Source organism: Plecotus auritus (assembly GCF_963455305.1).
Source record: "Plecotus auritus genome assembly, chromosome: 7".
Taxonomy (NCBI): domain Eukaryota; kingdom Metazoa; phylum Chordata; class Mammalia; order Chiroptera; family Vespertilionidae; genus Plecotus; species Plecotus auritus.
In genome coordinates, this window is record NC_137774.1 from 15,718,707 (window position 1) to 15,742,289 (window position 23,583).

Here is a 23,583-nt window from a genome sequence, read left to right on the forward strand (position 1 = left end):
ACTTCTTGAGATGGGTCTCTGACGAAGGGTAGCGAGTTACTTATTTCTGTATTCCGTAGACGGGTATGGACCAGCTCTCTGGTCCAGGCTTAAAAGAGGGTCTCCAATCCCTTCGTGAAGACGCCTCCCCCTTTGCAAATTGTTCCAGAGAGTCGGGGGTCCAGGTATCCATCATTCGAGTCTTTAAAAATTGCCCCTGAGCCCGAGGCCCTGGTGGTGGGGGGTGGATCTCTTGCTCTTTGGAGGCCTCCCTAAACTCCCCCTGTTCCCTTTCCCAATTGGAAAGGAGGATAACGAGGGAAAGTGAGGCGTGCTTGGAACTGGAACACGGATCTAAACTGAGGGAAAGGGGCGGAGTAATCGTTCACTCACCATCGCCCTTTTAAGGGATCTCTGGGAGACGGGGGACACTAGTGGTACAGATCCCAGCTCGTGCTTCCCTGAGTGGGAAGGATGCAGGGGGTCGTGGGCTGTGCGATGTCTCTCATACCGCCACCTCCCGGCCTACCCACTAGCTGCTCAGAAAGACTACTTTCCCCGGGGTTGTCCCGCGCCCCCTCCTTTCCCCTCCCGGTCTCCGCCCCCTCACGCAGAGGAGGCCTTGCCGCTTTAAGAGCCGGGGTAGCGACTGACAGCAATAAACGCGTAGTGCCTGACTGCGCTGGAGCCGCCCGAGCTAGGGGCTCCCCCGCGCGCGCAGGTAGGCGACCCCCGACCCCCGGGCCAGCACCCACCTCTGTGTCCTCTACATCCAGGCACGGTACTTGGGGTCCTATTCTCTGGGTCCAGTCTCCCCGGGCCCCGTCCCCCAGGCTCGCCTCCTCCCTCTCCACCTCCTGTCCCCCCTTCCTTCTCGGGTGCCCCTAGAGAGAGACCAAACCCCACTGCCCATTGTCACTGGTCCCGGCCCCTGCGGTGAGGGCTCCAAAGTGACCTCTGGCACAGAGCTGGTGAGCTGTGTGGGGACGGGGGCTGTGCGGATTCGGGGGACCTCGGAGCCTGGCATTACGTAAGAACTGCGCTGCTAGCGCTTCCGGGGATGGGGGCGCGAGACAGAGGTTGCGTGGGGTTTCCGTGGCTCCCCGGTCCCCCTCGGGAGGCTAACACCTTAATCTTCTCTGGGAGTAGGGTCCAGGGAAGGGGCGCGTTCCTTCTTCCTCCTCCCAGATTTGGGGTGGGGGGGGAGTTGGGTCGGGGTCAGGGGCCAGGGTTAGCGCTTGGAGATTTGGGAGGGGATCGGTGTTAGGAACCAGGAGCCAGGGTCAGAAAGTTAGGTCAACTAAGGGGGGGCAGAATGAGGACCGGGGCTGGGGACAGCCATTCAATGACCTCATCCCTAGGTCTCCCGCGGGCGCGCGAGCAAAGAGCCTTCTTTGATGGCTCGAAACACGCCCCCCTACCCCCAGGTCCTAGCGCCCAGCGTGTTAGGGCTGGGCCCGTGGGGCGGGGGGGCTCTGGCTGTGGCTGCGCGCAGTCCGCCCGGCCTGTAGCACCCCATCCCTCAGGCTGTCTACCCCTCCCCGCGACCTGTCGGTCTTCAAAGCGCCTTTGTCAGACCCTCCTCTCCCACGTCTCTTTGTGCGTGTATTGATGGAGGGGTGGGTGTGAGGTGGGAGAAAACCTCTCCGGTTCACCGCTGGCCCGCATCGCCAGCCGCCTCTGGGTCATGTGGATAGCCTGGAGGTAGGGGTGAGAGGGCACCCGGGTCCTGGCTTTTGGAAGCCGCGGTGCGAGTTCCCAGATGCCCGGGCTCCGGTCCTTGGCCCGGAGCCAGTCCGGCTTGCCTGGCACTGCTGTTCTCCTGTGGGCACAGCCGGACCCCGCCCTCTCCGGGACTCGGGTGGGGGTGGGGCAAAGCGAGCCGCTGCCGTGGGAACCGACTCCTCGGGGAGAAAACCCAGGCAGGCTGGGCAAGACTTCTGGAGCCAGACTCTCCCCTGCCTCTTCCCACCCTCCACCCTCTACCGAAGGCGGACGACTGAGTCCTCCGTCAGTACCTCTGTCAGGGAGAGCAGCGCCAGCCGCGAGAAGGTTCCAGGTTCCAGGTCGTTAGGACCTGGGATGGGGAAGGAAGAGATCCCTTCTTGCTGCTCTCTAGGAATAGGGACAGCGGGGCTTGGCACTGGCTGGCACAGTGGATCCTGAGCATTTCTCCCAGCCTGATGCCAGCCTGACAGGAGGTGTCCTTCCTCTCCCTGGAAGCTGCGTTCTTCCACATCTTCAGGGGCAGATCCGGGAGGAAGGGGAGTCGACCTGCCATCTTTGTAATTCCTGTTATCTGAGCTCAGGTGACCAGCTCAGGCTTGGGAGGGGAATGGGAAAGGATATTATTAAAATCAGGTCGTGGTCTCTCTGGGAAGAATCCTTTCTTTGGGAGGGAGGTGAAGTTGTGGCTCCCCTACTCCCTGGGCACTGCCATTCAGTCCTAAAGTGGGCACTGCCAGCTACTTCCTCTGCTCCCCCACCCCTGCTGTGAGCCACTGCCTTTTGTTGTCATGGCAACTGGGAATTAGAGTTTTCTTCAGCAGCACAGACCCAGGAAGGCAAAGGGAGGGAGGAAGAGTGGTGGGTTACCCCCCCCATCCCTCCCACCCCTTTCCCTGAAAAATGGGGAAGCCAACCTCACCTTGGGAAGGTTCTGGAATGGGAATTAGGGCTGTAAACTCTACACCTGGTTCTGCCCAAAGCCCCCTGCTCTCCTAGTCCCAACTCTGGGCTAGGAAGGGGAGAAGGGGGGAAGAGGAACCCAGAGAGGCCTTAGGGAGGTATGACATCATTTCTATCAGACGGACTGACAAATGTCTGTGGAGCATCTATCTACATTGGGCTAGGCCTAAGATCCGGAGGCAAAATAAAACAGATGTGGTTTTTGACTTCATGGAGCTTACTGTCTGGGGATACCCATCTTTCCTGCCTTTGACTCAAATTCTGTATTCTTACCCAGCCCCTCTAAAAAAAAGTCTAGGACAGCCTCCTGACTTGTGTGGCTTCAGTTGGTTGGAGCATGGTCCTGTATACCTAGAGGTTGCAGGTTCAATTCCCAGTCAGGGCACATACCTAGGTTGCAGGTTCAGGGCTCTCTCTTTCTCTCTCTCTCCTTTCCCCTCTCTCTAAAATCAATAAATATGTCCTTGGGTGAGGATTTAAAAAAATAGAAAGGACAGGTGGTGGGCAGAAATGCTTAATTTTTTGTTGAGTCATAAAACCTGGATTTTCATTGTAGCTCTCTTTATTAGCTTTGTGACCTCGGGCAAATCAATTAATCTCTCTGATCCTCTGTCACCTCCTCCTTGAAAAACTGGGCATCAAATATCTGCTCTTCCTGCCTCCCAGAACTCTGGGGCCATTCAGTTTACCTTGTTGGCTGATCTTGAGTGGGAGGTCCTTCCTGATTCCTTTCTCATCCTCCTTTTTCCCTCCTCTAGGAGAGACATCTTGGAACCTTTGCCGACCTCACCATGCCAGTTGCCGCCACCAACTCTGAGACTGGTAAGAAAGGGAGAGGAAGTCAGTTAATATTAGTGGTTCAGAGGGTGCCAGGCAGGGTGGGGAGCAGCTATCAGGCACTCCCACAGGTCCCTGTAGGAACACCACTCTCCACCCAGCCACTCCGCCAGTCATTCAGGCAACTCTATGGCCCTCCCACACCTTCCCCAGGGTAGCGCTGGAGACAGAGCTTAATACGCTTCCTCGGAGGGCAGGGGTATGAATGCTCCAAAGATAATGCACACTCACTATTGCTGGAGGACTACGGCATGGGACCTGGCTGGTGAGAAAGTGACCCCCTAGGAGCTGGGCCTTGGAAAATGGCTGAGGTAGAGGGACAACAGCAGCCCAGCCTGGAGATGAGAAGTCCATGATGCGGTGCCCACCGGATAGGTGGAGCAGACCAGCTAGAGATGGGTGTGCGTATGTGTGCAGGGCATAGGAAGCTATGCCTGGAGAATGCCGGATCAGGAAGCCTCAACTTGGTTCTGTAGGAGGTTTCAGGGCAAGGAAATGGGCCACCCGGACAAGCTAGGAAGCCTCAGGAGCAAGCTGCTTAACCTCTCACAGCCCGTTTCCTGTTCCGTAAAGAGGTTGATGGGAGCCTCCAAGGCTGTGTCAGAGAATGAGAGTTACTGTTAGGAACAGTCACAATCATTAGCTATGCTCCAAATTATTACCTCATTAACCTGTAACCCTGAGTCAATCCCTCCCTTTTGGGACCTTGGTTTACCATCTGTAAGATGAGGTGTTGGGACAAGATCATTGGTCCTGGATCCCTTTGAGAACCTGATGACAGCCATGGCCTTCATTATAGACAAATGCTTCTCTGCACAAAATCTGTATTCCACTCTGGGGTTCATGACTCTTCAAGTGCATTTAGGTGACATTCCCTGTGCTAGAGCAGAACAACTCTAAACTACTCTGATTTGTCTGTCTTTCTCATGGCCTAGATGCCTCCCTCTCATGTAGCCCTTGCTGGAGGCCTTCCAGCTGCCTCTGCAAGATGTCCCAGGCTCCTAATTGCAGTAAAATGACTGTTGCTCTCCTCTGAGAAACTGAACCGGGAAAGTAAAGACTGCCGTGAGTGGGCCAGAACCTAAGCTGTGACACCATTGTCCCCAGGAAAGGCCTCTTCTTCCTGCAGTGGAGGGGCTGTGCCAATGTTCCCCAGCCTTTGCAGCCTTGGAGGGCTCAGTGCCTCTTCTTCCTGTGCAACCTGCTGGGTCCCCTGGCCCCGCCCCTCCCTGCTCTGACATGCTTGGGCCCCACTGTAAGCTGCTTATGGGTTAATTAAGCCCATCCCTGAGCCTGTGATTAAAGGCCTCTCAATCTGGGGCTGCCCAGTAAACCCATTAATAGTGCCTGGCAGGGGTGTAGAGGGAGGAAAAGGTCCACCAATTTAGCATCCTTGCTGCAGGCCAGTTGAGTGGGGGACAGGGCAGGGAGTGGAGCCCAGGGGTGTGGCTATGGGGCTTATTTCCTCTGAGGACTCCTGCCCCTCCCCCCCCCCCCTCCCCGCTTCCCTGGGCTGCTCCTGCCTTCCCAAACCTAAAGAAGAACAGGATTACGCTGCTTAACCTCTCGAAGCCCAGGTTTCATCTTCTGTAAAGAGGTGATGTGGGACTTAAAGGCTATGAGTCTCTTAGCCCTTCCTGCAGGTAGCCCTCTGTGCCCAGGATTAGCTTCTGCCCTAAAAAAATCTAATGGTGGGTTCTGCCCCTCCTCACTTGGTGGCCATTACACTTCCCACAGGCCTGACAGACAACTGTGCCCCTGCCTCTGAGGTCAGGTTTTCCCTCGCACTTGCCCCTTCCTCTCGGGAGGGATCCCGGCCATGGGCTCTGCAGAGAGTGAAGCTAGCAAGGTCCTTCTCCCACCCCTCCCCTTGGGTCAGTATGGTCATTATCATTGTGGAGGGGGCATGGTATGGGTGTATTCCTCTTGCAGAGAGACCCCCAACTCTACTTCTAGGAAGGTGGAGTGGCCCTTCCCCTGAGGGTTAGGGGTGGGCTGAGAGAGAGGGAGGTGACAGCATGGGCTGAGAGTTGAGAGAACTTGCCCCTGGAGTCTCCAGACTGGCAGCCTTGTCCTTTCTTTTCCCTTTACCCGATTCCTTTTTTTCTTTGACTCCAGAGGGGATGTAGGCTGAATTCAGATGGAGCTGTCCCTTTAAATCTGCCTTGCAACCCAGGGTTAACCTCCTGGTGTGTAAGCCCTCCTGTTGCCATGGCAACCAGGGGTGCAATGCAAGCTGGTGCCACTCCTCTGGGAATGGAGATCTGGTGGCAGGAGCAGCACCTGGTGGTGGCCTCATGGGTACAGGGTTTGAGAGTAATGGAGGCCCTGGGCTGGGGTAAATGCCAACTCTCTCCCTTCTACCGCCCTTGTCCCTGCTGCAAGAATGCTCCCTCACCTTTTCCCGGCCACAATTCCAAGATGCCTGACTTGCCCACCAGGTAGTCACCTCTTATCCAAGGGGAGGAATTAATGGGAGATGGGGGACCCGGAGAAGCTACAGCTGAGATGTGGGGTCAGAAGGGCTTAAGTTACCCTTCCCAGCCACAGTGGTGCCACCTCTCATCCCCCTCCTTTTTCTCCCTGTCACCCCCTCACCCCCAATGGCTGAGTAAGGCGGAGGACTGAGTCGTTCTGGGGGTGGGGGTGGGGGTGGGGGTGGGGGGGGGGAGAGGCGCTTCCTTTGATTCTGAAGGGGTTATTGTAAAGGGAACTGGGCCTGGAGGGGGACACGGAGTAGAGGTCGGAGGGCACGGGGAGGAGGTGGCGTGGGTGTGTATTAGAGGACAGATCTTCAGAAGCGAGGGCGGGAACAAGGTGGGGCCAAGTCCCACCCCCTTGGGTTTCCTGCAGCTGGGCAGTGAGGGGAGGGTCTCTGAGCGCCGCCCCAGGTCTGAAGGGGCAGCACCCCCCGCCCCCCTCTCTCAGCCACCTCCTCCCCACTCCCACTGGCTGGTACTGAACCAAGGGGGATCTAGCCAGCGGCAGGACTGGGACTCCCTTTCCACCGCCCCCCACCTTTGACCAATCAGTAAGGCGTTCAGGGCGGCTGAACCTTTCTATTGGCTGATCCTGCAGAAGGCGCTCCCTGAGTCCCGCCTCCTCCAGCGCTGCCAGCCTCTGCCTGGGAAGGCGGCCCGAAGCCAGAGTGCAGGCTACTCTTGGAGTCCAGGGCTGGGGTGGGGGGCTGCTATGGCGGGCAGCCCAGGTAGCGGGGCCTCCTTGGAGGTTATAACCCTGGGATCCTCTGAGGAAGCCGACCTCCGAAGGAAAGGTAGGAAGGAGGGTCCGGAGGCGGAGGGGAAAGCTGGCCCTACAGGGTTTGTAGGCATCTGGAGAGGGTGTCCTAGGTACGGGCTTCCAGGAGCCTAAGGGTCTGGTGGCACGGCCCCTCCAGAGAGCTGGCCTAGGCAGAGGGCGCCAACTCCCCTGGCTCAGTCCTTCCTCGGGGTTGGCAGGCTGGGGAGTCTGTGTGTAAGGATAGCTGTGGCGGGTGGAACCCGGGCTACCCTGCAGAGTGGGAAGGGTCCATGCCCTGGCATCTTTCTGAGCCCACTAAGGGTCTTACACGTCTCTGACCAATGGCAAGCCCAGGCCTGGGCAGGAACGGTCTGAAGGACAGACTAGGATGTTGTTTCTGGAAAAGGTGGGGCGAAGGAGGGGGAAGAGGGTGGGAGTCCAGGAGCCCCTGAACCATGTCTGCCGGCTCCAGTTTCAGTGCCTCCTCCTCCCCATCCCCATCCCCATTCCTTCCTGGAGGAGGAGACATTGACAAGAGGTGCCAGGGACTGTATCCACCCTTCCTCCTCCATGGCTTGGGAGCTGTTATGCGGATGTAGGTGTGGGTGGCAGGGTGGCAGATTAATGATACCCCCTGCCCATCTCTGGCCCCCAGCTGGGCACACTCTGCTTCTCCTTTCCTCCCCCAGAACCTGCCACAGCTGGCAGCTCCCTCCTCTGCTGGTGGGTGACGGCCACACCTACCTCAGATCTCAGCGACACTGCCGGGGCCCAGCATCAGGTGTTCTCATGTCCTTGGTTATGTCCTTTCGCAGGCTGAGGGTTTGCTGATCCCTGGGATGACTTAGTCTGACTTCTGCCCTTGGGTGCCCACAGCCATCCCGGCCTGTTTTCCCAGCTCCTGCCAATGTTCTGGGCCTCAGCTTTAGCTTCCTATGTTCTATATTAATTTCTGGATGATTATAGATCACTAGAGGCCCAGTGCATGAAATTCATGCACAGGTAGGGTCCCTAGAGGCAGCCGGCCAGGGCCTTCCTTCGTTCCGTGCCACTCCCTGGTGGTCAGTGCACGTCGTAGCGAGTGATCGAACTCCTGGTCGGTCGAACTCCTGAGGGGACACTTTGCATATTAGGCTTTTATATATATAGATTATCAAAGCTGAAGGGCTTATAGACACCATCTAATCCAACCCACCCATTATATAGGAGGGAAAGACCAAGACCAGTGAGAAACAGTGAGTTATGCAAAATCACACTGAATTAGTGGCACGGCTTACACTAGATAATGTGTGGGCCCTGGCTTCCTGCATGGCTGCCTGTTCTCAGGAACATGATCCAAGCACTGTCTCTCATTCCTGAGCCCTTCAGGGGCAGGTGGCTGAGTCCTGGGGCTTCAGCCCATTCAGAGTTTGAGTGTGGAGCCTGTGATTCTCTGGTGCAGGGCAGAACCTGGGACCTGACGCCTGCTGCCCTTTCCCCGCTCCTCCCACATCAGAGTCTACTTCCTCCTGCCCGGGGCCTCCCACCTGCCCAGGCTGGCGTTACCTAGGACCTGCAGAACAGGCCAAGGCCACTCCCCGCTAGGGCCCCACCCCAGGCATTCCCATGCCTGGCAGGGAGGGAAGTGCTGCTGGGGAGGGTCTGTCTTCTGTGGAGCGAGAGGTGGGGTTGTTGCGGTGTGTTTTGGTCTCTTGTGCCTAGCTGGCACCCGTGTGTCTCACTGCCTACCCCTCCCCCCAGCCATGCAGCAAGTCCTGGACAACTTGGGATCCCTCCCCAATGCCACGGGGGCTGCAGAACTGGACCTGATCTTCCTTCGAGGCATTATGGAAAGTCCCATAGTAAGATCCCTGGCCAAGGTATAGTGCTCCAGGAGGCAGGTACAAGGGCACTGTGTCTGGGGAGGTACAGCGGGGGATGGGATGTTAGACATACAGGGCCCTGGGAATGGGGCATGTGGCACAAGAGACCCCTGGAGGGGGGTATGCATGACCATCCATGCCCAGATGACATCTGAGTGACTGTAGGTAGGGGAGCTGTGCCAGGCCTGGCTGGTGAGTGTGGGGCATGCCCATGTGGAAGCTTGTTTGGTGTCTGCCAGCTTGTGGAACTATGGTGGGGGGGCGGGGAGCATGCCTGTGTGGAATCTCCAGAGTTCATCCTGCCTGTCCCCCTGTCATTGGGCATGGTGTGCAGACATTTTTACATGGTCACCTGCCATGCATCAGGCGGGTAAAAGACTCACTAAACAGGGGAGTTACTAAACAATTGGGTAACAGCAGTGACGGGCAGATGCAGTAGGCATTTTGGAGCATAAAGGACAGTTGCCTAACTCAGCCCGGGCTAGGCAGGGGAGGCTTCCTGGAGGAAGGGCCGCTTGAGCTGCGTCTTGAAGAATGAGGAGGGAGGGGAGCGCATCCTGGGCCATGGGAAGAGCTTAAGCTGAAGCAAAGGTGAGAAGAGTCAGGAGTGAGTATCCAGGGGACTGGTGTGAGGCTGGAGTTGCAGGTGTGAGACAGGGTGTGAGCTTCGGAGATGCTGGCAGGTGGTGGAGGGCACTGGGGGTGGTGCCGGGTGCTTGGACACTGTCCTGTGAGTGACATGGATGGAGTCTTCCATGTTTTAAGCCGGGGGGTGATGATGGAATGTGGACATTTTAGGAGCATCCCTCTGGCAGCCACATGGGGATGGCTCTGAACCAGACCTCTGGTAACAGGGCTTGAGGGAGGGGAGGGTGAAATAAATATTTAGGAAGTAAACTGGCAGTACTTGGTGTTGGCTATGGAAGGTGAGGGGTGGAGGGTAGCAAGGCACCCTGGATTCTGCAGCGGGCAAGTATGGGGCTGGTGCTGCCTTCAACTGAGAGAAGCAGCATGGCTGAGGGGAGGGGCAGGTGAAGAAGGAGCCCCCTCTCCTGAGGAGGAGGAGGGAAGGTGAGAATGGTGCCAATGCTGTGTTGGAGGCACAGCTGCGAGTTGCGTGGAATCATGTGTAATTGCTCAGATTTTCCAGCGGAGGTGGGGCAGTCGTCTGCTGGGAATTCGGGATCGGGGTTGAGCAGGAAAATAGGAGGAATTTGGAAGTAAAGGTTCAACTAATCACTAAAGGGGAGGAGAGTGGGAACTCACCAAAGGCCGGGAGCAGGGTTGACTGAGGTTGATGATGTCATAACCTTGAATTGCATAGCTTGCCTATATATGTATTTAGATGTAAATGCCCCTTTATCTGTGTTTTTATTTTATTTTTTAACGTTTTTGTGTGCTTTTTTTCCTTAATCTTCACTCGAGGATACTTTTTCCATTGCTTTTTAAAGAGAGTGGAAGGCAGGGAGAGAAGGGTAGGGGAAGAGAGAGGGTGAGAGAGACTCATCAAATGGTAGCCTCCTGCATGTGCCCTGACCAGTGTGTTTATTCATTGGTTTCCACACTGAAGGGCAGGTAGTTGTTGCGGCCTATTTGCCTCCCTTAAGGACAATAGGATGTGAACGTCCTCACATCCACCTGGTTCTGCACGTGTGAGAGTTCCTCCAGGGCGGACCCTTGGCAATGGAATTGCTGATATGCACATTATGAACCTCAACATCTGTAACCTTCTAACGCTGGTTTCAGAATTGGATTTATTGGACCACATCATCTCTGGGTCACTTTAGCTATAGCTTTGACAGTGAGACTGCCAAAGAATGACAGGATGACAGAATCTCAGGGTGAGAAGGTCCTCTAGCCAGTCCCCTCTAAAGCATGACCCCCCTCAGTCGCATTCTTCTCTGCGGCTTTGTCTAATCTGTTTGACAGCTCTCCAATGACGGGCTTGCTGGCTGGCCGGCCCTGTCATCCACTTAGTCATTCAGTCATTCAGTCGTCCATCATCTATCCAACAAATACGATTGTGTGCTCACCATGTACCAGGGCTTTGGCAATGAACTGTCAGCTTGTTCTCCTGATGGAGCCCAAGTCTGTCATCTCCTCCTGGGACCTCACAACACAGGCTGGCAGAGAGGTTGCCGATGTGCTGTATCAGGCTGTAAATAAACTCCCTTCTCCTGCCTGAGCTCAGGAAAATCCTTCCCATCTCCTGTGGTGTGGCCCTTTGCAATGTAACTTTTCCACTTCTTGTATCAAAGGGCTGTCTCTACTCTTCAATCTGGGCTTGACCATGTGACTTGCTTTGGATAACGGGACCTACTTCTTACTCCTTGTTACCGATTTTAATTATTCTGTATGTAGCAGTCAGTACATGTCTAATCTAATAGACAAAGTACTTTTATCAAAGATCCAGCTGTAAAAGATTGGTTCTCCTGGCAAAATGGCCCAGAAACCCATAGGAATGGAGCCAAGTGGAATTGCATGTGGTAGCTATTAACCTTCTTATCTTACCCTTGTGGAGTGAGGCTTGACTCTTCTCTCTGGGGATGCCGACGGTGTGGGAGAGGCCAGGCTGGTTAGATCTGGGCCCAGGGAGGGCCAGGGCCTGAGGGACAAACCCAGAGAAGTAAAGGCTCTGGAGGGAAGTCAAACCTGGCAGAAAGGTGATAAATTGAGGGGTTTGGCTGCAGACAGCAGGTGGCTGGCAGGTGGCTGGCATCTGGGAGGGCTGACATGGTCCAGCAGCAGGTGTTTCAACAGCAGGCAAGGCTAAGGTGAAGAGTCCAATGTAGGCGGCACTCAGAAGTTCAGGCACACTGTTACCAGCAGGGGCATCTGCCAGCTGGGAGGCCTCCACATGAGGTGAAGGAAAAAGAACACAGAGTTTGGAGATGGAAGATTCGCTGGTTGGCTGTGACTTTAGTACACCTGACAATGTCTCTGAGCTTCAGTTATTTGTTCTGAGAAGTGAGGATAATGATGCTGATCTGTCAGAGGCATGGTGGGGTTAGGTGGGGGAGGTCATGGATGTGGAGGTGCTTTTTAAATCATGAAGAGTTATTAAAATGTAGTCTTAGCCGGAGTTCACAGGGAGGACCCTACTCCTGTGGTCAGGCCAGGGTGAGAGGGATGGCAAAGCAAGACATGGCCCTAGAAGAATGAGGATCCACGGGGGTCACTGACGAGCAGACATGACAAGCAGAGGCTACAGTGGTGACGAGCCTAGTGTATCAGTTAACCTTTGCTGTGTAACAAATAACCCCAATGCATAGTGCCCTATTTCTCATGATTTTGAGCACCAGCTGGGTGGCTTTTCTGGTATGGGCTTGCTGAGTTGGGGCTGGGTGCTCTAGGATGGCCTCACATGCCTGCTGAGTCAGCTGGGAAGGCTGTGGCATCTAGGATGGCAAGGTCTCTCATCCTCTGGGAGGGTGGCCCCGGCTTCTTCATGTGGTGGTCTCGGCAGCAAACGAGGACAAGCTCCAAATCCCAAGCACTTTCCAAGCTTCTGCTCGTATCACATTTGCTAATGTCCCATTGGCCAAAGCAAGTCACACGGTCACATCCAGATTGAAGAGTGAGTGATGTTTCCTTCTGGCACACCAGTCTCTGGGACTTCTTTCAGTTGAACTACTTAATTATGACCCTAGGTGTCTCTGCCAACATCAGAGAGGTTGGAGAGGGAGAGAGGATGGAATAACTTGCAAAGAATTGGCAGTGTGGCATTTGCAGTTGGCTTATGGTTCTGGAGCAGGAGCTGGCATATCTGGGTTCAAGTACAGGCTCTATCATTAGCACTCTGGTGGCAATCTTCATAAAGTCTCTCAACCAGTGCCAGTGGGAGGGCAAAGCAGCCCCAGCCCCATAAAGGGGAGTTTGTCAGAACCACGTATGTATTTACTGCTTGACCCAGCAAGGCTTCTAGGTATTTACATGAAAGAGCTTCTCCACAGAGTTAGACAGCTATGCCAGCGTTATTCACTGCAGCTTTATTTGTTACTAGAGGCCTGGTGCATGACATTCATGCACTGGGAGGAGGCGGGGAGGGTTCCCTTAGCCTGGCCTGCGCCCTCTCGCAGTCCGGGACCCCTCGGAGGATGTCTGACTGCCCGCTTAGGCCCGCTCCCCCTGTGGGAGTGCCGTTCAGGCAGAAGCTGGGCTCGCTGCTCCTTAGTGCTGCCTCGAGGTGGGAGAGGCTCCCACCACCGCCGCTGCACTCGCCAGCCATGAGCCCTGCTTCGGGCTGAGCAGTGCTCCCCCTGTGGGAGCGCACTGACCACCAGGGGGCAGCTCCTGCATTGAGCGTCTGCCCCCTGGTGGTCAGTGCACGACATAGTGACTGGTGGTTCCGCCATTCTGTCGATTTGCATATTAGCCTTTTATTATATAGCAGCAGTCGCCAACCTTTTGGGCCTCACGGACCACCGGTTGGTGACCGCTGTTATACAGAATAGTAAAACATTGGAACAACCTGAATACCTGGGGGACTGATTGAATAAATTATGATACTCCAAACATGCAATAAGTCAAGTGCAGTAATTAAAATAATAACAATAATAATAATAATAATAAAGGAAAATCTCCACATTGTAGCATAGAGTGATTTCCAGGACATATTAAGTTAAAAACCAAAAACACAAACCAAACCAATTAAACAAAAAACCCAAGGGATCGAAGAGTGTATATAGTGTTCCACCTTTTATGTAAGGGTCTAAAATCAGGATTTGGGAATGGGGGGTTATGGGGCCCCTGTTTGGTACCAGGGCTCTTGGGGAAGCATCAGGTCTCACCTGTTCCACCTTCACCCCCAGGCCCATGAGAGGCTGGAGGAGACGAAGCTGGAGGCTGTTCGGGACAACAACCTGGAGCTGGTGCAGGAGATCCTACGGGACCTGGCGCAGCTGGCCGAGCAGAGCAGCACAGCCGCTGAGCTGGCCCGCATCCTCCAGGAGCCTCACTTTCAGGTTTCCTCCAGGCTGGGGTGCAGCTGGGGCAGGCCACGGGGGGAGGCGCCGGCAGGAAGTTGGAGGTGGAATGGAAAGGGACTGCAGGGCACTGGCCCACGGTCCCTTCTCTTCCCACCACCTCCCCAGTCCCTCCTGGAGACCCACGACTCTGTTGCCTCAAAGACCTATGAGACACCACCCCCCAGTCCCGGCCTGGATCCCACGTTCAGCAACCAGCCGGTGCCTCCTGACGCTGTGCGCATGGTGGGCATCCGCAAGACTGCTGGAGAACATCTGGTGAGGGTGCTGGGCAGGGCCAGATGTGGGGTCCGGATGGGGGGATTGAGAGTAACTAGCAGGGGTCAAATCCAGCCTGGAGAGGGCTGAAAACGAAGGTAGGATCAGCTCTGCCCGGGGATCTGCCCATGCAGACCCAGGGGATCGCAGACTGTGCATATGGGCTGCATACAAACCCGTGCCAGGACCCTCTTCATTCTGCCCACTTGCCCTCCTTTACTGCTCATGTAAGTGAAGAATTTGGACAGAGGATGGAAGAGGAGAAGTCTGTGAGGGTGACATGGGAGGGTGGGGATGGAAACGGGGGGTCCGGGAGATCTAACGGGGTACTGGAATCTTCTAATCTCCATTAGAAGATGCTGAAGTGGAGCAGTCGGGACTCATCTTCCCCACTCTCCATCCCCCAGGGCGTGACATTCCGCGTGGAAGGTGGCGAGTTGGTGATCGCACGCATTCTGCACGGGGGAATGGTGGCTCAGCAAGGCCTGCTGCATGTGGGTGACATCATCAAAGAGGTGAATGGGCAGCCAGTGGGCAGCGATCCCCGTGCGCTGCAGGAGCTCCTGCGCAGCGCCAGCGGCAGTGTCATCCTCAAGATCCTGCCCAGCTACCAGGAGCCCCATCTGCCCCGCCAGGTGAATCCCTCCACCAAGGTGCCCATCCAGCACAAGGCCCAAGGGGTAGCTGAACCTCCCTATCAGGGTCACAGGCCTGGGGTGGGAGCAACTCTTCAACCAGCATTGAAAAACAAGCTAGGGGGCATGATCTGCGACTGGCGAGGCAAGTGACCCAGACACGTCCAGGCATCTGCACGTAGTGCACGCACTCGCATTTGCCCTCGTCTTGGGCACTCATGTGCACGTGCAAGGGATGTGCGTGCATTCAAGGCCTGTGGTACCCAAGTGTACAAGTGAGTGCCTGGTGTGCAGCTGTCTGCGTGCCTGTGTGTGTGTGTGGGTGCGCAGAGTCGGATTGCCAGGTGTCCTATACAGCTGCCTCTCTGTTGGGGGATTGTGGAGGTCTGGCTGCTTTGCCCACTTCTCCTATTGGCCCTCTAGCGGTCTGCCAGAGCCCCTACCTCCAAGGGGAAGAGGTGAGTGGATGGAGGGATCCCGCATTAGGTGTAGGGTCTCTATCCTTTACTGGGTGATCCTGCCTCCTCCGGTAGGTGGGGCCAGGGCCCCAGGCCTGAGCAGATCTCCCATCCTTCTGATTGAGTCCTTTTGTTCTAGATGCAAAGGGAGGCTGGTACCAGGGGGCGGGCCAGGCAGGCCTGGGGGCATCACGCCTTTATTAAAGGGGCAGTACCAGGGCCTCTCTCATCTTTGTGAGGAAAGGGGGGAAGAGGGTGGACTGTATGACACCCCCCCACGAGGGGTTGGGGACGGTAGGGTGGGGAATGGGAGAGGGTCCATCCCTCCAGCCTTCCCTGCTTCTTCCCTTGACCCTTCCCTGATCCCTGGTCCAGGTATTTGTGAAATGCCACTTTGACTATGACCCAGCCCGAGACAGCCTCATCCCCTGCAAGGAAGCGGGCCTGCGCTTCAATGCTGGGGACTTACTCCAGATTGTAAACCAGGATGATGCTAACTGGTGGCAGGTGAGCCTTGGGTGCCCATGTAGTCCCTCTAGGTATGGTGTGGGGTAGGTGAGGGTTTCAGAGGTGTCCCCTCACTCAGGCAGAGCTTTGCCCATGTCTATATTAGGCATGCCACGTAGAAGGAGGCAGTGCTGGGCTCATCCCCAGCCAGCTGCTGGAGGAGAAGCGCAAAGCCTTTGTGAAACGGGATCTGGAGCTGACACCCAACTCAGGTATAGCCCCTGGTCCTACTCTGGGATCTGACTGCATCCCAGCCTGGCCTCACTCCCCCATCTCTCTGTGGCCAGGGACCCTATGCGGCAGCCTTTCAGGGAAAAAAAAGAAACGAATGATGTATTTGACCACCAAGAATGCAGGTGGGTATTGTAGGCGCCCTCCCCTGTCCTCCTCTAACATGGCGCATCCCCTCTCTGCCCCCACCAATGCCTTGTGCATATGCTCCCCTGGTTCTGATGCTGCCAGTCTTGTCCCTCGACCCTGCCCAGTTTCTTCCTGCTGCCCCTGGCCCCTGAGAACCCAGCCCCACCCTTTTCGCCTGATGAGCAGCGCCATCTCCCTGTGTCCAGAGTTTGACCGCCATGAGCTGCTCATTTATGAGGAGGTGGCCCGCATGCCTCCTTTCCGCCGGAAAACCCTGGTGCTGATCGGGGCTCAGGGTGTGGGTCGGCGCAGCCTGAAGAACAAGCTCATCATGTGGGATCCAGACCGCTATGGCACCACGGTGCCCTGTGAGTGGGAGCTGGGCCTGCTGGGTGGGGATCAGGAAGTGGGAATGCCCTGGAGGCCAGGACCGGGTCCACTGAATGGGCATATGCATGGGCACCACGTTAAGTAGCGCTTTGGGTGTGAGGTGTGGGGCGCGCGCCCTCTATGGGCTGATGGGGGAACTGCAGGCTGGGATGTTTCGGGGAGCTGTCCCTTGAGCCTGTGGCCAGATGGGCTGAACTAGCCTTGCCTTTTCTCACGTTTCACTTGCTAAAAGCCAGGCTGGGCATTGATGTGAGACAGGGATACGAGCTGTTGTGGCCTCATGTAAGACAGGGCTTCTTGGTGACAGAACCAGCTGGGGTGAACGCTCCTGCTTTCTGGGGGCAAGAACCAGGTCAGCTTGGCCTTGCTTTATGGCTCCACATTGTCCTCTTGGGGCCTCAGCTCCCCCTCTGTGAGCACTGGGCTGGCTTCTCTCAATATGGATGTCTAAAGTCCCTGTGTGTGCGCCAATGGTGAGGGCGAGGGCACGGTGTGTGGGAGGTGGCAGAACGGAGAATGTGGGGGGCAGAACGCACCCCTAGGGCTGTGTGATGCAAGTAGAACACGTGCATGTGTGTCTGAGGCAGTGCCCATTCCGTCCCTCCTCCCTTGTAGACACATCCAGGCGGCCCAAAGACTCAGAGCGGGAAGGCCAGGGTTACAGCTTTGTGTCCCGAGCGGAGATGGAGGCTGACATCCGTGCTGGGCGCTACCTGGAACATGGCGAATACGAGGGCAACCTGTATGGCACACGTATCGACTCCATCCGGGGTGTGGTTGCTGCTGGCAAGGTGTGCGTGCTGGATGTCAACCCCCAGGTACTGCTGGCCTGCTTTTTCCCCGTCTGCCCCATATCCCCACTGGGTACTCTGATTCCCCCACACCCTTCCCTATATTTCCAGGCACTTATCTCCCAAGCACCCCTCAACTACTGCTAGGGACCAAGCCCCCAGACACCCTCTTTCTCAGCCTCCAAGATCCCCAACTCCTCTAGTCTCCTCAGTTACCCCATCCCCAGCTACTTGCCAGCTGTTCCTTTAACGTTCTTCTCCAGGACTGATGTCTCATTCATTCCCAGGTACCTGTCTTCACCCCTATCACCCCACATGTACACCCTTCTCTCCTGCAGGCGGTGAAGGTGCTGAGAACAGCTGAGTTTGTCCCTTACGTGGTGTTCATTGAGGCCCCTGACTATGAGACCCTTCGGGCCATGAACCGGGCTGCACTGGAAAGTGGGGTGTCTACTAAGCAGCTCACGGTGAGGGGCTCTGAGGGGCAGTGGGAGGGGGCAGATCAGAGTTGATGAGGAGAAGGGGTGTTGAGGAAGGGGAGAGGCACCCGCCCCAGGTATCAGTGAAGGAGGACTCCAAGTTCCCACCTTGTAGTGTGGAAACGGAAGTCTGAGCAAGGAAGTGAAGTGCCTAGATTCCCATAGAGTCAGGGGCACAGCTAGCCAGAGGTGCAGGAGCTTCTGCCAGGCTCACCGCTCCCTCCCCTCTGTGGGGACAGTGCTGACCAAAGGGAGCCCAGAGGGCCGGTGGGGTATCTGTGGGCAGAGGCAGGGGGGCTCCGGGCTATTTACAACCTGGGGAAAGGCTGAAGGGAGGGAGGAAAACAGGCTGGAGGGCTGCTAGAGGGATGAGTTAGCCTTAGGGAGACGGCAGTGTTGGGAGGAGAGGCTTCAAACCAGGTATTGCAGGACTCCAGGGCACCCCCCTACACCTCCCCCCTTGGAGCAGCCTGTTCCAAGAGGTATAGGGTCTGCAGAGCTCATTGCGCAGGTGTCCCTCTGCTGGCCACACCTGGTACTGCCGCTCTCAGGGCCCTCATCACAGCATTGCTCAGGCCTTTGGAGAGGCTGGGCTGGGCTGGGCTGGGCTCCCCGCTGCTGCATGCCACCCTGGCCACAAACACCGAAGACTGGTGCTGCTGGGACATGCTGGCCACAAACACCGAAGACTGGTGCTGCTGGGACATGCTGGGCCAGCCAGCGCTCCCATCTCCGCTTATTTAAGTCAGCGTTCAAGTCCCTTCTCACCCCTGCCGGACCAGCTTGGACTGGGTCTGGGGTGGGGGTTGCCTCGGGCGGGCACTTATGGGTCGCACCAGTACCAGGTCTGACAGGTGCCTCTCAGGCTGCCTAATCAGACGGGAGGCAGCACCGGCTTTGGAGTCAGGCAGGCTCTGTGTAGCCACTGGCTGACTGTGTGAACTCCTGGTACCTCCGTTTTCTCGGTGGTAAATGGGGAATAATGAGTCCTGCCTTGCAGAGCTGGAGTGGAAATTCTGTGAGTTGTAAAGATGTTAGTGCCATGTTCGGCTCTTACTGAGGGCTATTTCCTTCCTTCCTTTTACCTGTCTGTCTGTCCATGCTTGCAGGGGAGCACCTTGGGACATGTAGGGAGGGGCTCCTAGCCAGGGAGTCTGTACCCACCATGGTTGGCCTTTGGGGAGGGATCTACGTGGGGCAGGCAGGCTGTAGATCCCTCTGACAATGGGGGTGGGTGGGGGACACTGACCGGCGGGAGGTCCCCTTGTGTTGGCAGGAGGCGGACCTGAGACGGACAGTGGAGGAGAGCAGCCGCATCCAGAGGGGCTATGGGCACTACTTTGACCTCAGCCTGGTCAACTGCAACCTGGAGAGGACCTTCCGCGAGCTCCAGGCCGCCATGGAGAAGCTTCGGACGGAGCCCCAGTGGGTGCCTGTCAGCTGGGTGTACTGAGCCTGCTCGACTGGACCTTGTCCCCTCTGGGTTGTGATCCAGAGACCTGAATCCATCCCTTTCCCATCCATGACCCTCAGCCACGGTCCTTCGCTCCAGTCCCTGGGGCTCTGGCTCCCTGGGAAGCAGCTCCTCGCAGGCCCCAAGTCTGGCTTCGGCGCAGAGGCATGCACTGCCAGGGAGGTGGGTGTTCATGGGGTACCTCTGTGCCCAGGTGCTTCCCCCTCCTGATGCCCATTGGCCACCAGATGTTCCTCTCTGAGGGCCGCGCTGTGCCCAGGAGTGTGTCAGAGTCACCTCCCAGGGCTCAGACCAGAGAAGAGAAGAGCTGCTTTGGGACCACATGGTCAGTAGGTGCACAGCCCCTGCCACCCCTCTCCAGTCACCTTCTCTCCTCTGGACTGGCCACCCCACCCTATTCTCGAGCTCCTCCCACTCTCACCCCTCTGTCCTAGGAGCAGGCCTTAGGCTTTTTCCGTGTGGCCAGGGGAGGGTAAGGCCCCCCGGGCCTGGGCAGTGGGGCCAACCTGGTGCCATCCTGAAGGCTGCAGGCGCCAAAGCATGATGAGCCAGTTGTCACAGCCGGGAGCAGTGCAGCTCTCTGCTCCCTGGAATGAGGCAGAGGCCCACGAATAGACACTGCCCTGTAGTCCCTCGTCCACAGCTTTTCACTGCCGAAGTCTCTCCACAGACTTCCCCAATGTGCCCGGCAAGGCAGCTCTGCTCTCGGCAGGGCCAGGCCGGCAGGGGGCAGCAGGCTCAGCCCAGGTCAGGGGGCGTTGGAGGCTGAGCCCTGTACCTGGGAGCCTGCTACTACGGACCGAAGAGCTCCAAGCTCTCCAAGGCCCATGGTGAGGACACACCTGGGCTCCCTGTTCACGACCCTTGTCCATTGTGGTCTTGGCTCTGGCCAGGTCCACGTGTCAGGACTGGTGGGGGGGCTCAGGAAGGAGCGGAGGGGAGCTGTGAGCACTGGGCCGTGAGTATTGTGTTCTGACCGGCTCCTCGCTGCCCGGCGCCAGGGGGTGCCATCCAGACTGTTTCTGTGCAGTATGTCCACAGGCGACACACCTGGTCTGGGTTTCTGCCACCGGCATGGGTGTGTCAGGCTTGGTTTTTGGAGAGGAGATGCTTTGGAGGTCACTCTTTGGGTCCCCTTTTCAGGGTTTCCCAGCAGCTCCCATGTCTTTTTTTAAAAAATATATTTTATTGATTTTTTACAGAGAGGAAGAGAGAGGGATAGAAAGTTAGAAACATCGATGAGAGAGAGACATCGATCAGCTGCCTCCTGCACGCCCACTACTGGGCATGTGCCCGCAACCCAGGTACATGCCCTTGACCGGAATTGAACCTGGGACCCTTCAGTCCGCAGGCCGACGCTCTATCCACTGAGCCAAACCGGTTAGGGCGCTCCCATGTCTTATGAGACACTTACCCTAGATTCTAGAGCCTTGACCTGCCCAGGTGTCTTCCTCCAGCTCTTTTATTGTCCCCTGACCCTAAATGCCACTCTCCTGTCCTTGGTGAGAACAATTGTGTAAAATAGGAGACTCCCCCTTTTTTTTTTTTTTTAGAGAAAGGAAGGGAGAGAGAGAGAGAGAAACATCAATTGGTCGTCTTCCCATGTGCCCCAACTGGTGAGTGAACCTGCAACCTGGGTGTGTGCCCTGACCGGGAATCGAACCCACAACCTTTTGGTGTACGGGTCGATGCTCCAGCCAACTGAGTCATACTAGCCAGGGTGAGAATCCCTTTTGAGAAAAGAATGCTGTCCTCAACTTCCCCAGGCATCTCATCCCTCATCCTTCTCTGTGCTCCTTCCTGGGGTGAGCCTGACCTTGCTAGGGGACTCCCCAGCCCCCGTGCTCCCCAGTCCTTCTGAATGTCAGTCAGTGTTCGCTGCAGTGTCAGCCCAAGCTGGCCCCTGAACCACTGTGTGCCCATTTCCTAGGGAAGGGGAGGGAGAAGAAACAGAATATTTATTACAAAGTTAGAAATATATTTATTATATTAGGGATCTCATTGCATTTGCATAAGATATGCAAATGAGATGTCAAGGTCAAGCCTGCTCCCATCTCATTTGCATAGCTCTGCATCCACTATGCAGTCATCTTTATACTCCTCTTTTCCCTTTAGTCAGCCTTCTTTTTTCCTTAATTCAACTCTTACATCGCCCTCACCCTCAGCCCAAGGGGACTGGGAGTGGGAGGAAAACGGGGTGTTCTGCTGGCCTGAGGCCACGGTGTCCTTTGCCAGGTCTCACCTCACCTGGTTAACCTCTGACCAAAAGATGGGGTCAGGGGAGCTGGGCGCATTGCTGGGGAGTTGGCAGGTGGCGCTTTAGGGCGAATCGCCAGTGTTGATGCTCTCTGGCACCTTCACCTCTAGTGATTCCCAGGGGGCAGGACTGGGCCCCTCTCCTGTCTCCATCCCTCTCTGAACAGCGTGCTACCTCCCCTGTGTAAGCCCCACTCCATGGAACAGGTGTGTGCGCCCACCGAGTTAGCTCTGACTCTGTCCTCCCTTCTCCCACTGTGGACGCTTGTATTTGAGGGACCGCAGGATAATGATGTCCCTGTCCCCCACAGTCCACACTAAGACTGAGCCCATTTGCCCTTCCCCCTCCCCTCCCTCAGCCACCCAGTTCCTGAGCTTTCTTTCTGACTGGTTTTCTTTCTTTTCCGTTGATTAAATGTGAAAGCAAAGGCATCTGGGCTGTTTGTCTTTTTTATTTTTTTTATTTTTTATTGATTTCAGAGAAGAAGGGAGAGGGAGAGAGAGATAGAAACATCAATGATGAGAGAGAATCATTGATCGGCTGCCTCCTGCATACTCCACACTGGGGATCGAGCCTGCAACCCGGGCATGTGCCCTTGGCCAGAATAGAACCTGAGACCCTTCAGCCCACAGGCCGATGCTCTACGCACTGAGCCAAACCGGCTAGGGCCGTGGTTGGCAAACTGCGGCTCGCGAGCCACATGCGGCTCTTTGGCCCCTTGAGTGTGGCTCTTCCACAAAATACCACGGCCTGGGCGAATCTATTTTGAAGAAGTGGCATTAGAGGAAGTTTAAGTTTAAAAAATTTGGCTCTCGAGAGAAATTTCAGTCGTTGTCCTGTTGATATTTGGCTCCGTTGACTAAGGAGTTTGCCGACCACTGGGCTAGGGCATGGGCTGTTTGTCTTTGGTTGGGGTCGGTGGATGGCTTCTGGAGAGGGCGGAAGCAGGGAACAGGGCACAGATGGTTCTGGGATGGATTCGGAGTGACATGTCTTGTGTTCTGTGATGTCTTCTGAAATTTCCAGTCCCGCCATTCCACACTCCACATCCCCCAAGATGCTCTTTCTAAATGATGGTATCCAGTAGTCTGGGAGCGCTCTCAGGGGCAGGGGACTGGGACTCCATGGCTAATCCACTCAACATCCCCTAGAACTTGCTGTGTGGTCTTCAGCAGGTCCCTTACTTCTCTGGGCCTCAGCAAGCTTTTTGGGGGGCGGGGGGCGGGGGGGGCGGGTATAGATTGGTAAACCCATGTGGTCCCATCAAGATGGGCCGATCTGCTGCTTTTGCGCCAGGCTTACGGGCCCCACTCAGATCACTGTGGCACCCCTCCCAGCAGCCCGTGCTGGGTGTCTGTCATATTTTCAAAGTGTTGTAGGTGAAGAGCACCTCACTCTGACTTCACGGGTGCCCCAAAGCACCTCTGGGGTATAATGAGGGTACAGTGAGGAAAGTTCATGAGGAGGCCACTAGAGGGTCCTTTCAGCTACTTCAGCTGGTTCACCCCCTGGTCCTGCAGAACATCCTGGACTTGGTCCTGACCAAGAGTGCTGGCTGTTAGATAGACATGGGCAGAGCAAGGCCGATGGGCCAGGTACAGAAACTCGGGGCAGAAAGCTCTGGATGCCTGGCAAGGGGCAAAACTGGAAAAACAAGAACCTTGTCCCCAGGGTAACCTATCCTACCCTAGCATATCGCTAGTCTTGTGGTTTAGACCCCCTGACCTTTTCCTCCTGGAAGATAAAGTCTAGGCCTCAATTGTATTTCAGCTCCAGGCCCAGAAAAGCAGCAAAACTAGACATGTGACATCTTGGCTGCCTCAGGACCAGCTGCATTGAGTCATGATCCCCTGCCCTAACACTGACCAATCAGTAGAGACCATGACCCTGAACGAGCACAGCTGGAAAGCTGATGAATATTCTTTGGAGACCCTCCCCTGAGACCTGCCCTAAGATTTCCAGCAGAGGGAGAGAGAGAGAGAGAGAGAGAGAGGAAGAAGAAGAAGAAGAAGAAGGAGGAGGAGGAGGAGGAGGAGGAGGAGGAGGAGGAGGAGGAGGAGGGAAGGAAGGAAGGAAGGAAGGAAGGAAGGAAGGAAGGAAGGAAGGAAGGAAGGAGAAGGAGAAGGAGAAGGAGAAGGAGAAGGAGAAGGAGAAGAAGGGAAGGGAAGGGAAGGGAAGGGAAGGGAAGGGAAGGGAAGGGAGGAGAGGAGAGGAGAGGAGAGGAGAGGAGAGGAGAGAAGAGAAGAGAAGAGAAGAGAAGAGAAGAGAAGAGAAAGAAGAGAAGAGAAAAGAAGAGAAAAGAGAAGAGAAGAGAAGAGAAGAGAAAGAAGAGAAGAGAAGAGAAGAGAAGAGAAGAGAAGAGAAGAGAAGAGAAATACGCTCA

General features: G+C 56.0%; 1 protein-coding gene across 9 annotated transcripts; it reads left to right on the plus strand.

Moving 5' to 3' along the window:
• The first annotated feature begins 583 nt into the window (after positions 1-583).
• On the plus strand, positions 584-21,631 carry MPP2 (MAGUK p55 scaffold protein 2). 9 transcript variants are annotated; one of them, XM_080680489.1, is made up of 13 exons: positions 584-700; positions 3,426-3,489; positions 8,485-8,603; positions 13,418-13,570; positions 13,700-13,849; positions 14,257-14,484; positions 15,318-15,449; positions 15,556-15,661; positions 15,737-15,805; positions 16,016-16,177; positions 16,815-17,017; positions 17,329-17,457; positions 18,746-21,631. In XM_080680489.1, the coding sequence occupies exons 2-13, from the start codon at positions 3,459-3,461 to the stop codon at positions 18,920-18,922; spliced, it is 1,659 nt and encodes a 552-aa protein (XP_080536615.1). In that variant the 5' UTR covers positions 584-700; positions 3,426-3,458; the 3' UTR covers positions 18,923-21,631. The 9 variants fall into 9 exon arrangements, with proteins under 9 accessions (XP_080536615.1, XP_080536618.1, XP_080536620.1 ...); XM_080680492.1 differs by having other exon boundaries at positions 8,485-8,585; XM_080680490.1 differs by having other exon boundaries at positions 664-1,009.
• Positions 21,632-23,583: the final 1,952 nt, after the last annotated feature.